The sequence below is a fragment of the Lissotriton vulgaris genome, chromosome 3_1, assembly GCF_964263255.1.
Source record: "Lissotriton vulgaris chromosome 3_1, aLisVul1.2, whole genome shotgun sequence".
NCBI classification, from domain to species: Eukaryota; Metazoa; Chordata; class Amphibia; order Caudata; family Salamandridae; genus Lissotriton; species Lissotriton vulgaris.
This window is the reverse complement of record NC_141689.1, coordinates 1,025,923,010-1,025,936,054: the sequence shown is the minus strand read 5'-3', so window position 1 is coordinate 1,025,936,054 and position 13,045 is coordinate 1,025,923,010. Positions and strand designations below refer to the sequence as shown.

At 41.2% G+C, this 13,045-nt stretch overlaps 1 protein-coding gene across 2 annotated transcripts in view; it reads left to right on the top strand.

The window, feature by feature from the left end:
* The window catches only part of LOC147727331 (uncharacterized), a 1,245,320-nt gene extending 1,232,484 nt beyond the window's left edge, over positions 1 to 12,836 (top strand). For both annotated transcript variants that reach the window (XM_086961416.1, XM_086961415.1), the window contains one exon: positions 9,467 to 12,836. In XM_086961416.1, the coding sequence (XP_086817542.1) occupies positions 9,467 to 9,493 (27 nt within the window). In that variant the 3' untranslated portion in view covers positions 9,494 to 12,836. The remainder of the gene's footprint in view (positions 1 to 9,466) is intronic.
* The last annotated feature ends 209 nt before the right edge of the window (positions 12,837 to 13,045 follow it).

The following is a 13,045-nucleotide window of genomic DNA, read 5'->3' as shown; positions in this document are numbered from 1 at the left end:
AATATATGGGGAAGAGGGCAGTCAAAACCTCTGACAAAACCGCCAACAAAAGCACAATCAGAAGGGGCGGAAGACGCAACAAAGCAAAAGAGAGGCAAAGGAAAGCAAAGATAGCGACAAAGAAATTGATAACATCTGATAATCTTGTAATCAATCTGACATTGATGTACTCAACATAAGAATTGATATGTACAAATTCTGTCGTAAAGTAAAACTCAGAAAATATTTCGCTGAGAAAAAGACCAAAAAACCTGTTAACATAACACGCATTGAGGAAGTATCTCCCACAGCTCAAAAGGACTTACCAGCGATAATAACACTGGCATCAATTAAAGAAACACCATCATTAAGTCAACAAGAGACCACAAGCTCATTTCAAACTGACATTGAATTTTGTAAAGAATTAGGCACACCCATGAACATGGGCGGAGAAAGTGGTCTGAAAAGACAATCTAGATTCTGCCCAAAATTCCCGCCTGGGAATAAAGTCGATCTTTTTCATGAGGTAATGATAGAGGAAATAGCAAAAATCTCAGGAAAACCGTTCAACCGAAAACAGGATACAGGCAATAAGAACAATCTATCGCCTCAGGAATATCAAGCAATATCAGAGTTAAGAAATTATTCCACAATTATAATAAAGTCATCTGATAAGGGTGGAAACATTGTCGTGCAAAATTTAACTGATTATATTGCTGAAGCAAACAGACAGCTAGAAAATCGAGATCACTACGAGCCACTAAAGAGTAACCCATTGGAAAAATGGAAGGAGGAGTATCACTCTTTATTGTTGGCATGGAAGGATAAAGGTCTGATTGACTTCGACGAATATTCCTATTTAAAGACGGACAATCCCATCACAACCACAATCTACTTTCTACCCAAAGCCCTTGTGAAACCTCCGGGCAGACCAATTGTGAGCTCAGTAGGATCATTACTTGAAACAACATCTAGATTTATCGACATATTCCTAATGAACTATGTAACCATACTACCTTCATTCCTAAGGGACACAATGGATTTCCTTAACAAAATCGCAGGAATCAAATTGAAAGCAAATTATTTAATGGCAACTATAGATGTAACATCGCTCAATACGTTAATACGCCATGAGGATGGTATTAAGGCCATTAAAAGAGCTTTGGAAGTAAGATCCATCAGTTATTTGGAACATTCAGCAATGTTGATAGAAATGCTCACTTATTGTTTAACACACAATGCATTCTTGTTTCTAGGGAACCTGTACCTGCAGAAACAAGGTACCGCAATGGGGACATCATTTGCGCCCACATATGCGAACCTCCTGATGCCCATGTGGGAGACTGGAGTGATTGAATAAGAAAAAAAGCACAAATCAAGAATTAAACTCTGGTTTCGTTTTATAGACGATCTATTCATCATCTGGGATGGAAATAGCGACGATCTCCAAATATTCATTGACTTGTTGGAGAAAAATGATCTCAACCTCCACTTCAGTTCATCAATCAGTGCAATTAACTTAATCTTCCTAGACGTAGAAGTTTTCGTGAAAAGAGGAACCCTGTGCACTAAAATTCACAGAAAACCTACATCTTGTAACAGCATGCTTCATGCGAATAGTGGGAATCCAGTAAAACTGAAATGGAGCATTCCGTATGGGCAAATGTTGCGAGCCAAAAGGAATTGCTCAGAACTGGATGATCTAGAAAAGGAAATTGATAGGATGAGCAAGCGATTCCAGGAACGAGGTTATCCCGAAGAAGTGATCGCGACTGCACGGAAAAGGATGAATTTGGAAAGAAGATCAGACCTCCTTTTGCCGGAAAATAGCAAGAGTGATGGAACGAGGCATGAATCAGATAACAAGAAGAACGTGGCACGCTTGATTGTCGATTACAACAGCCAGAGTGATGAACTTAAAAAGGCATTAAGAAGAAATTGGAAAATCTTACTTCTTGACGATACTCTCAAAGAAAACCTGACCTCCTATCCTAGTATCACCTATAGAAAAACTTCATCACTACGTGACATTCTAACTCAAAGTCACCTAGAGCTGAAACCCCCTAAGAAATCATCATGGCTGACAACTCCAGGGTTCTGGAAATGTTCCAAATGCAAGGCCTGTGAGCATGGCACAAATATTACAGATTACAAACTACAATGTGGACGGACTGAGAAAATAAGGGACCACATAACATGTGAATCTAAATGTGTGGTATACAGACTCATGTGCCCATGCAGAAAATTCTATATAGGAAGCACAATCAATAAACTAAAACTAAGGATCCTCCAACATCTAAGAGCGATCAAGAATGAGGACACAAGCTATCCTATGGCCATACACTTTGCGAAATACCGTCATTCGAACCCCAATTTGTTAAAGTATGCTGGAATAAAATTAAGTAAACCATCTGAGAGAGGGGCGATCAAACACTACATCTACGCAAACTTGAATCGAGAATGATCCTGGCAATGGGCACAGAGTATCCCTTTGGACACAATCTTGATGCCGAACTGTTTGTACATTTGTAAAGCTTCCATTTGACCACAAAATTAACTGTTTATCTACAAACCCTTCTGAAATCAATCAATGTAAATAAATGTAAATAGCATGAGAATCTTGAGAAGTAAATGCCATGAGAGAGGATAATCCTTTTTAAACTATATACAACTCCGAGAATAAATCGAGAAACATAACACACGAATGATGATGCCATAATGATGGACTACAACACAGAGTCCACTTGACCCAGGACCTACATTTTATATAGATGTACTTTACAGATTGAAGATGCAAAGTCCATGGGAATATTGAATTGTAGATACTTACTTTGAAGTGTAGAACCTTACCATGGCCAAATGCAATGACAATACAAGAAGGAAAGTCCTGTGGACATTAGAGTCACTTTAAAAAATGTAAAAAATGTAAAAAATATATAGAGCAAGTGCAATTGTACTTGTATATGGCATCAAATTGAATGGGTGAGAATAAGCGGGACTAATACCGCGGAGGGTCATGAATTTCGAGTACTTCACTGTAATAGAACAACATTTAGTTGGGAAAACACCCTCTCCCATCTGTCGGAATATGTATATAGTTTGTAAATATATAGGTGTAGATTATATACACTCCAAATTATTTACAACGAGTACTTCACTGTGAATGTAATATGTATTTTCTATAAACATAATGAAATACAAAACACCTAGAAAATGGCGAGTACCATTATGCCATTACCTGCAAGCAAGGTTGACAGTCTAGACATACAATGGAAATGGAAAAGGGGTTGTTGTACTGCACTTAGCACTTTAAAAATGGTCTAGACTCCAGGGACTCTATGGTTCAGTGGAAGGCTAGCAGTAGCCGAAACGCGTAGGCCGTCCTAATCAATGCACGTTATTTTGCACATGGTGTGTAAGTAAATACCTTTTGTTAAATCCTACCTGTTTGCTGTCACGTGACTTCCATCGTGAAGGACGAAGTGAGGAGAGTCTAAGATATATATATCGCCAGTAGGTATATAGAGTTAGGACCTAGTTACCATAGGAAATCCCCAACATTCTACTGGGAATAATTTTGGTGCCGATTGAGGAATCTGCGTGTAATTTTTCTTAAATTTGCTCATCTACGTCCCGCTCCTTCCCTGAAAGTTTCGGGGGGATTCGTCAAGCGGGGGCCGAGAAAAAAGGGGGGTCCCAAAACGAGTTTTCCCCATGTTAATTTCCATAGGGACCTTTAGACATGGCTACAGCCCGGATGGCTGAATGGAATTACACCAAACTTGGCAAAATGGTAGGGCCTGGTATGCAGATGTGCCTTTGCTATGTTTGGTAAAAATCCCTCCAGTAGTTCTTGAGAAAATTGAATTTGAAATTTTTCAAATGGAATTTTCTATGGAACCTTTAGACACTGCTACAGCCCGAACGGCTGAACGGAATTACACCAACCTTGGCAAAATGGTAGGGACAGGTATGCAGTAGTGCCTTTTCTTTATTTGGTGAAAATCCCTCCAGTAGTTGTTGAGAAAATTGAATTTGAGCAAATTATATATCTATATGTGCTCAACATTCTATTGGGAATAACTTTGGCGCCGATTGAAGAATCTGCGTGTAATTTTCCAGAATTTTGTCCAGCTCCGCTCCGCTCCTTCCCTGAAAGTTTCGGGGGGATTCGTCAAGCGGGGGCCGAAAGGGGGTCCCAAAACTTGTTTTCCCCATGTTAATTTCCATATGGACCTTTAGACACGGCTACAGCCCGAACGGCTAAATGGAATTACACCAAACCTGGCAAAATGGTAGGGCCTGGTATGCACATGTGCCTTTGCTATGTTTGGTTAAAATCCCTCGAGTAGTTCTTGAGCAAAATTGAATTTGAAATTTTTCAAATGGCATTTTCTATGGGACCTTTAGACACGGCTACAGCCCAAACGGCTGAACGGAATTACACCAAACTTGGCAAAATGGTAGGGACAGGTATGCAGTAGTGCCTTTTCTATAGTTGGTGAAAATCCCTCCAGTAGTTGTTGAGAAAATTGAATCTGAGCAAATTATGTATCTATATGCGCTCACCGTACGCGCACCGTACGCGTACGGTACACGTACCGTATGCGTACGTGCGCGTACCTTTACGTGCGCGAGCAAGTTTCAGATTGGCTGGCAGTCGACTGTCAACATTCCAAACTGTCCAAACCAGGAAGTGTTGGCCACCATCTTGTTTTTCAGGAGAACTGAGGCACAAGAGAGCCCAAAATAAGAGTGGAAAACACAAAAAGGGGGCAGGGTAGAGACCCCCCAACCCTCCAGCCCTTCTCAGGGGGTCCCAGAAGGACCCTCAAGGGCAAAAAAATAAAAAATAAAAAAAATTGAAAAAATCGAGGGGTACGCACACCTTACGCGTATGGTACGCGTACCATGCGCGTCCCCCGTGATTTAAAAAATCTCACTTGGTGGTCCTTCTGGGACCCCCTGAGAAGGGCTAGGGGGTCAGGGGGTCTCTACCCTGCCCCCTTTTTGCGTTTTCCACTCTGGTTTTGTGCTCTCTTGTGCCTCACTTCTCCTGAGAAACAAGATGGCTGCTCAGGTGGTCCCAGAAGGATAATCACATATATAAACGTTATCCACTAATAGAATTAGCATTTACAAAACCTTTGAAATTTATTGAAAAAAATAAAGGTTTCATGCCTGATATAGTTAGGAATTAGCATTTAAAAAACCTTGCAAATTCACTGAAAAAACCATAGGTTTCAGGCCTTATATAGTTAGGAATTAGCATTTAAAAAAGCTTGCAAATTCACTTAAAAAACCATAGGTTTCAGGCCTTATATAGTTAGGAATTAGCATTTAAAAAACCATTGAAATTGCTCCTATATAGTTAGTTGTACTAACTATATTTCGCGCACTCGCAATCCACTGCTGATGATGTCACATATTACATCATTCATGACATGGTCAGTGACATCACTGATGACATCACTGATGACATCTCAAATGACATCACTGATGACATCACTGATGACATCTCATTTGACATCACTGATCACATCACTGATGATATCATTCATGTGATAATACGATGCACCTCCTCACACTCTAATATAACCTTTGATACACCCAGTGTTAAATACAGACTACCATTCTTGAAACCATTGACACACCAATACCAGTTACTACATACACACTCACTGATTCCTAGGGCTACACACACATTCACTCTTTCACCCATAGAATCACTCATACATACAGTCATTCATCAATACAACACCATCATATGCACTCATACACCTATACAGACACTCACACACTGCCACTCATCCATGGAGTTACTCACACACCTAGTCAGTCATGCAAAGAATCAATCACACTTCCATTTCCTCAACTATACAGTTATACACACAACACCTTACTTTTTCAAACATATACTAACACATACTTACTCTCTTATACAATCACTGATACAAGTACACAATGATCCATACAGCCACTCGCACATTCACTGGCTCTCATGCATAGTCATTTATATATGCCAACTCTCACATGCACTGTGCTTTACATATGTACTTACTTGGACATGTAGCACTGAGATATCCATTCACTCACCAATACACCCATGCACACAGTCAACCGCCCATATAGCTGTTTTCACTTGCACTCTTGAACTCATACACCTAGTGAATCAACTGCTCACACATCTATGCACATAGTCACACACCTCCCAGCCACCCACACACACACTCAGTCTCCCATTCAAATACTTGGGCAACCAATCAATAACCCATATAGCCACTCATATAGCTACTGATCAACACATGCAGCAGCTTACACAACAACAGACATACTGATGCACACATTCAGACAGTTTAGTCACTAGCCCATGCTGTTAGTAAGACACATTTAATCACTCACTCATACAGTCAGTCATGCACCTACTAAATCCTTCATCCGGACACTTATACATCCACTCATTCTTCAATATGTAAAACATATTTAAACTTTACAGAAACACACAGTCTCTGGATGATGTAATCAGTGATGTCCTCAGTGATGTAATCAGTGATGTCAAATGAGATGTCATCAGTGATGTCATTTGAGATGTCATCAGTGATGTCATCAGTAATGTCACTGACCATGTCATGAATGATGTAATATGTGACATCATCAGCAGTGGATTGTGGGTGCGCTGAATATAGTTTGTACAACTAACTATATAGGAGCAATTTCAATGGTTTTTTAAATGCTAATTCCTAACTATATAAGGCCTGAAACCTATGGTTTTTTAAGTGAATATATATATATATATACATACCTACTGCCGATCGGCAGGAGGAAGTTATAGTTAGGACCATGTTTCCATTGGGAAAGTAGTTTTTGAGTTGCCTTTATCTTTGCTGCCATTTAACGAATCGTAACAGAACAAAACAAAAATGTGAAGCTCACTTAAGCTGCTGTCTGGACAATTTCGGGGTGATAGGGGAAACAGGAATCTGAAAAAAAGGTGGGGTCCCAAAGCATGTTTTCCCCATTTGCAGGAAAGTGGGTTCCTGTTGCATTACCCACACACTTTTTGGCTGACTTTTGTTGCAACTTTGAATGAGGTATACTGGGTCCCTGCTAACCAGGTCCCCAGTACCAGTTGTCTTTCCCTAAAAATTTACCACAATTGAGACACTTTCAACTACCCATGTACATCCCTAGTAAATGGCACTAGTGGTACCTAGGGCATGGCCACTGAAGAGGGTCCTCTGTGGCTGCAGCACTGGTTGTGCCACCCCAGTGACCCCTCAGCAAGGCTATGCACTCTGCCACTGCAGGCTGCGTGTCTTAGTGCAGAGAAATCCTAAGAGATGGCATGGCACACAGCCCTGTTTGCCATGTGTCCCATACACTGCATAAGGTACAGGTAAGTCACACATACTGCAGGCCTTTTGCCCTAAGGCAGTATGCAGTGTAAACTATGGAAGGGCATATCAGCATGAGCAGATATGCCCCTACAATGCTTAGTCTGTTCTGTGATGTTGTAAGTGAACAGGGAATCAATAAGGAGTGCATGGGCTGGATACTTGTCAACACGAGTTTCCAAGCTCCATGATGGCTTCACTGATTTCCCAGGTATTGGGTGCCAAACATCTAGTCTTAATAGATCATCACTCATGCTGGTGATAGATTTATTAATAAATTCACAGAGGAGAACCTTTTAGAGGGCCCCCTGAAAACCTACCAAGCACTGGTGTAGTTCCTGACTTCTTTTTGCCACCCTGCCACTACCATACATGTTTCTGACCTCCAGGGGTGAGAGCCAGGGCTCTCAGAAGACAGAGACAAAGCCTGCTCTGGGCAAATGTGCTTCACATCTCCTCCAGGAAAGAATGGCCTTCCTGGGTGGGAAGCTTCAAAGGCGATGCCGCCTTTGAAATCCAACCCAAGAGCCTCCATATAGTAGGGGAAGCCAAGTCCCCTTTCCTGCTCCACTTTTGGAGGGAGGAAAGGTGGGAAAATTAATTCGATTAGGAGGAGGGTCCCTACTTAGCTTACACCACATTTATGGCATGGCAGGCTAGGAGAACCTCTTGCATGAAATTCCACTATGTTGAAAGAGTGAAAAAATCACCTATCAAGACTAGGGTAGTGGCTCTTCCCACAGGAAGTGGTCACTAAAGAGTGTAGACACCCTAAAGGTAAGGAGTCCATTGTCTACTACCTGTCTCCCCTTGTAATGCCCCTAAATTCAGTTTTGAGGCGGTACCCTGAGACCTGAACACCAGATTTGATGTACAAGATAAGACCAGGACAAAGAAGACCTGCTGCACACGAACTGAAGCCCTGCTGCAGAGGAAAAAGGTGCCAAACCCTGTCTGCTGCTCCGAGGATTTGACAATCACTACTGCTGTGTCTTCCTGAAACCTGAAAGGACTCTAAGAATCACAGAGCACCTCCAGCCTTCAGGAAATCCCAAAGTAGCTCCAGTGGTGTGAAGGTATCACTCCCCTGCGCACCACATGCACCGATCCTGTGAAGTCTGGTTTGATGATGTGCTGCTCCCCGACAACCTAGAAGCAGCACTGAAGCAGGAAATGGTAGAACAGCCCCAGAGGGTCAGATCTGATCTGTCTCTTCACCAAGTTTGGAGGCACCAGGACCTGCAGGAGCCGCATCATACCAACTCCTGGGATACCGGATCCCCAATGGCAAACACAAAGAAGAACAGTCAACTCCAGACTACTGGAGCACCCGAAGCAAGCACCTATTGAGGAACATCGAGACACCTAATACCCATTTCCTAAGTGGGCCAGCTGTCCTGAGATCACCTCTCCAAGTTGGCTGCTCCTGACCGCGATGTTGTCTCATGATATGAGGACATAGGGATGCATGAATAGAGGTCGGCCATACGTCCTCTTCATCTGAATGGTCAGGCAGATGAAGACAGGCTTCTAGATCTCACTTTCATGTCGCTGTGCATCCTTCTCAACACAGTTGTCATCTCCTAGTGTCTAACTACCTACTGCCTTTGTCATAAAAATACCTTATTCTTGGAATCAAGTGTTGCCTGAATGGCTACTGTTGATCACTTAGTCCTACCTATCACTGAGAATCCATTGTCTGTATTGGTTTCAGATTCCCACACTACATACAATCTGCATGTTACAATCCGCATGTTATTCCCTGAAATTGTTTAACAGGGTGGTAATTATCGCACCCTATAAATTCCAATGCTGTGATACGTATGTCACCATCGAGGGCCCAAAAACCTGTGGCGCGTGAACCATCAGGAAACAACCATTCATTTCCCTGTATTTCCATGCCCCCTACACCGAGAAAAGTGCTTACCTGCTTTTAGTGAGCAATGATTAATACTGCAGCTGGAGAGTGCTTCATTTGTTGCCTTTATTTTGTGTATGATAAAGAACATTTGAATGCAAAGAGACGCAAGTGACATAAAAGAAAATGTGATACTCACCAATCATGTTGATTATATAATTTTCTGTTTTTCCAGAGAACTGAAGATGGAAAACCAATCTGAACTGTATAGCCTGAATGGAATGAAGAAGACACAGCAGCAAGCACACTACTTTAACTTTTTGTGATAATTATATATTTAAAATATCATCGTTGCATCCAGCTATCACATTCCGTACACAACCTAGTACCTTTTTTAAAGGTCATGGTACGCAATTCTGTGCCAGTTTGCATTCGGCATACATTTTTATTCTGTTACATTTGCTATGTGCTTGCCGAATCAACAATATTCACAGATAATTGCACCTTTTCGGATGGCTAAGATTAGGATACATACAATGAAATGTGCTTAAATAGAAGTAGTCGGGTTAAAATGTTTATTTTGGCTACAAGGAGGAAATATAAAATGCCAGATGACTGCTGATTAAAGGTAGATGAGAGAACAGTGCATTAAAGTGAGGCATACAACATTTGATTAGAACAAGCTCTAAGCATTTGGGAGTATAATGTAAATTCTTAGTAAATAGCTTTTCAACGAGTTCATCCAGTGCTTTAACGAACCCCTTTCATAACAGTAGAGCATCAATGTTGAACTCAACAGTAGTGCATCAATGTTGCACCCAACAGTAGTGCATAAATGTTGCACTCAACAGTAGTGCATCAGTGTAGCACTCAAGAGTAGTGCATAAATGTTGCACTCAACAGTAGTGCATCAGTGTAGCACTCAAGAGTAGTGCATCAATGTTGCACTCAACAGTAGTGCACCAATGTTGCACTCAACAGCGGTGCATCAATGTTGCACTCAATAGTAGTGCATCAATGTTGCACTCAACAGTAGTGCACCAATGTTGCGCTCAACAGCGGTGCATCAATGTTGCACTCAACAGTAGTGCACCAATGTTGCACTCAACAGCGGTGCATCAATGTTGCACTCAACAGTAGTGCACCCATGTTGCACTCAACAGCGGTGCATCAATGTTGCACTCAACAGTAGTGCACCAATGTTGCACTCAACAGCGGTGCATCAATGTTGCACTCAACAGTAGTGCATCGATGTTGCACTCAACAGTAGTGCATCAATGTTGCACTCAACAGTAGTGCATCAATGTTGCACCCAACAGTAGTGCATCAATGTTGCACTCAATAGTAGTGTATCAATGTTGCACTCAACAGCTGTGCATCAATGTTGCACTCAATAGTAGTGCATCAATGTTGCACTCAACAGTAGTGCATACATGTTGCACTCAACAGTAGTGCATCAATGTTGTCAAGGGGCGAGTATCAGTAATAATTGAGAACAGCAATCAGTTCACTACCCTGTGCCCAGTGGCACTTCACCTGCTGCACCATTGATAGGTACGTTCCCACATACGAACTTAATAACAATTAATCCTTATTGCCAGGTGTGTGTGAATGACACCAGAGATCTCATTAGGACATTGTTAAGAAGAGATCTTCAGTTCTTTGGCGCTCATTCTCCTCAAACAGGAGGCCGCCCCTGAATCGAGATCAGAACATATGCGAGGTTACCACTCACTAAAATATTTCAACACACACATTCCGCGAGGTATAATTCTGCAAATGTGTGCCAGGAAAAATAGTTTTACAACTCTGAATGGGGAACAATTCTTGCTTATTGACCCCCCGCTCTCACAACTGGACTTAGAATGGCAAGGTAACATCTCACATGGTTGATACCGCACCTTAAATCACCGTTAATCACTTGGTGCAGCATCCAAACCTAAAATAACGGGTTTTTCAAGAATATGATACTTACTGACAACTTGGCAGATAACGTGTGCCCTAGCAGCAGAGTGGTCTGCTCCACATTAAGAGCTTCTAGCACCAGCTCAAGTTATGCCTGTTAACTAAATGCTCAAGTGCAAGTCCAACAAGCATTTACAAAGCCAATAAGTCTGGCCTTGGTTGGCTGGTGTGATAGTTCAATTTTTTTTAAATTGCAAGCACGCCACCAAGATACATTGAAAAAATATGTGGTCACTTAAAGGTAAGTGCCATAATTTTACACTAATAATCAAAATGAATGTGAATGCTTACAAGTGATTCAAACCTTTTATTTTCTCTATGTATTTATTTTATTATTATTATTATTTGTGAAGGAGGCAAGAATATATCACTACCTACCCATGCACTCAAATTGCACGCTGTTACACTGTTACAGTGCCACCTAGCCACTTTATAATGGAAACTTAAAAAAAGACAGCAAATAAATCACCATCTAACTACACGTGTAAAGTGTAGGCAAAATAAATAGCTTCAATTTAAAGTCAGTATAAATCTGCAAGAAAGGAACTACCTTTGGGTGGATGTGAATATTGTGCATAGGATTTGTTTAGTCATTCAAACTGAAAGAGCTAATAGCTAACATGGGCTGGCTGATTGCCCCATGCTACATGCTGTGGTGGATGGGAGCATAACGTGTATGACACTGACTAATGGATGAAGCTCTATGACCACGAGTCCGTCTATATGTGCATTGTATATAATTTTTTTTGAAAACGAATAATATAAACCTGTCTCAAAGGCCAGACAAACGGTTGTGTTTTTAAAAACAAAATATCAATGTGATACTTTTTGTAGTGGGGAGGGGGGAGTCGGCCTCATAGCATACATTTTCCAGATAACTCGTGCCTTTTCTAGCATAACTTTAATGTTTGACAAAAACAACTATTTTTTTTTTTTAGCTTCAAAATTCAATTTATTTCGGCTTTGTTCGGACGCGTTTCGGCTGTCCTTGCAGCCTTGTTCACGAATTTACAAAACCAGAAAATCGCAATTTTAAACTATCACTGTTACTTTACACAAGTCACGTGTTGAACTACAGAAACAAAGCAATGGTAAACAGACTCGTAGTTCTTAAATACGTTCCGCTCAAGTTTGCTCAATAAAGTTATATCGCAAGCATCACAGTATATAATACACTTATCACAGTTGTACCCGCAATAATTATTCTGGCAATGTATTCAATACAAGGTAGCGCTTGCCCCACCAATTTACTATTTTAGCCTGGAGCAAGAAAATACGCTTGGCCATTTTGGAGAGCCTGCTTTTCTACTTTGTGGTGGAAATTTCAACTCCCTCTTAAGAGACTATTTATCTCTCAATCTTACCCAAGTGGGCCAATTATTTTATTTTTTATTTTTAAAAAACCTTTATTGACAGTTATGATTATACAGTAACAAGCATATAACCGCCCGAGTCGGCTGTCACCATTATCAACAAGTGTATAGGATAAGTCAGTTACACAGCGCTTCAGCCGACAACCCGGGGGTCCGGCGGCGATTGAGCAAACATGTCACAGCAAAGTAGTTCTAGTCACAGGAGAAATAAGGTCTTTTCCTTTTTATGTTTTTTAGAGAAACAAACAAACCAAAAAGAAAAGAAAAGAATAATTAACTGTCGAGGCAGAACAGAAAGATTACACACAAGTGTTCCTCTGGGAGGGGGAGAACCGCATCTAAAAGGAACTTATGCGGCAGCAATTGAAGCTTAGAGCTATAAGGAAAAAAAAGGGGGGGAAGGGGGGGAAAAGAGCAAGCAATCAATGCATTAACGAAAAGCAAGACCAGAAGGAACATCAGGCTAAGGGGATTGC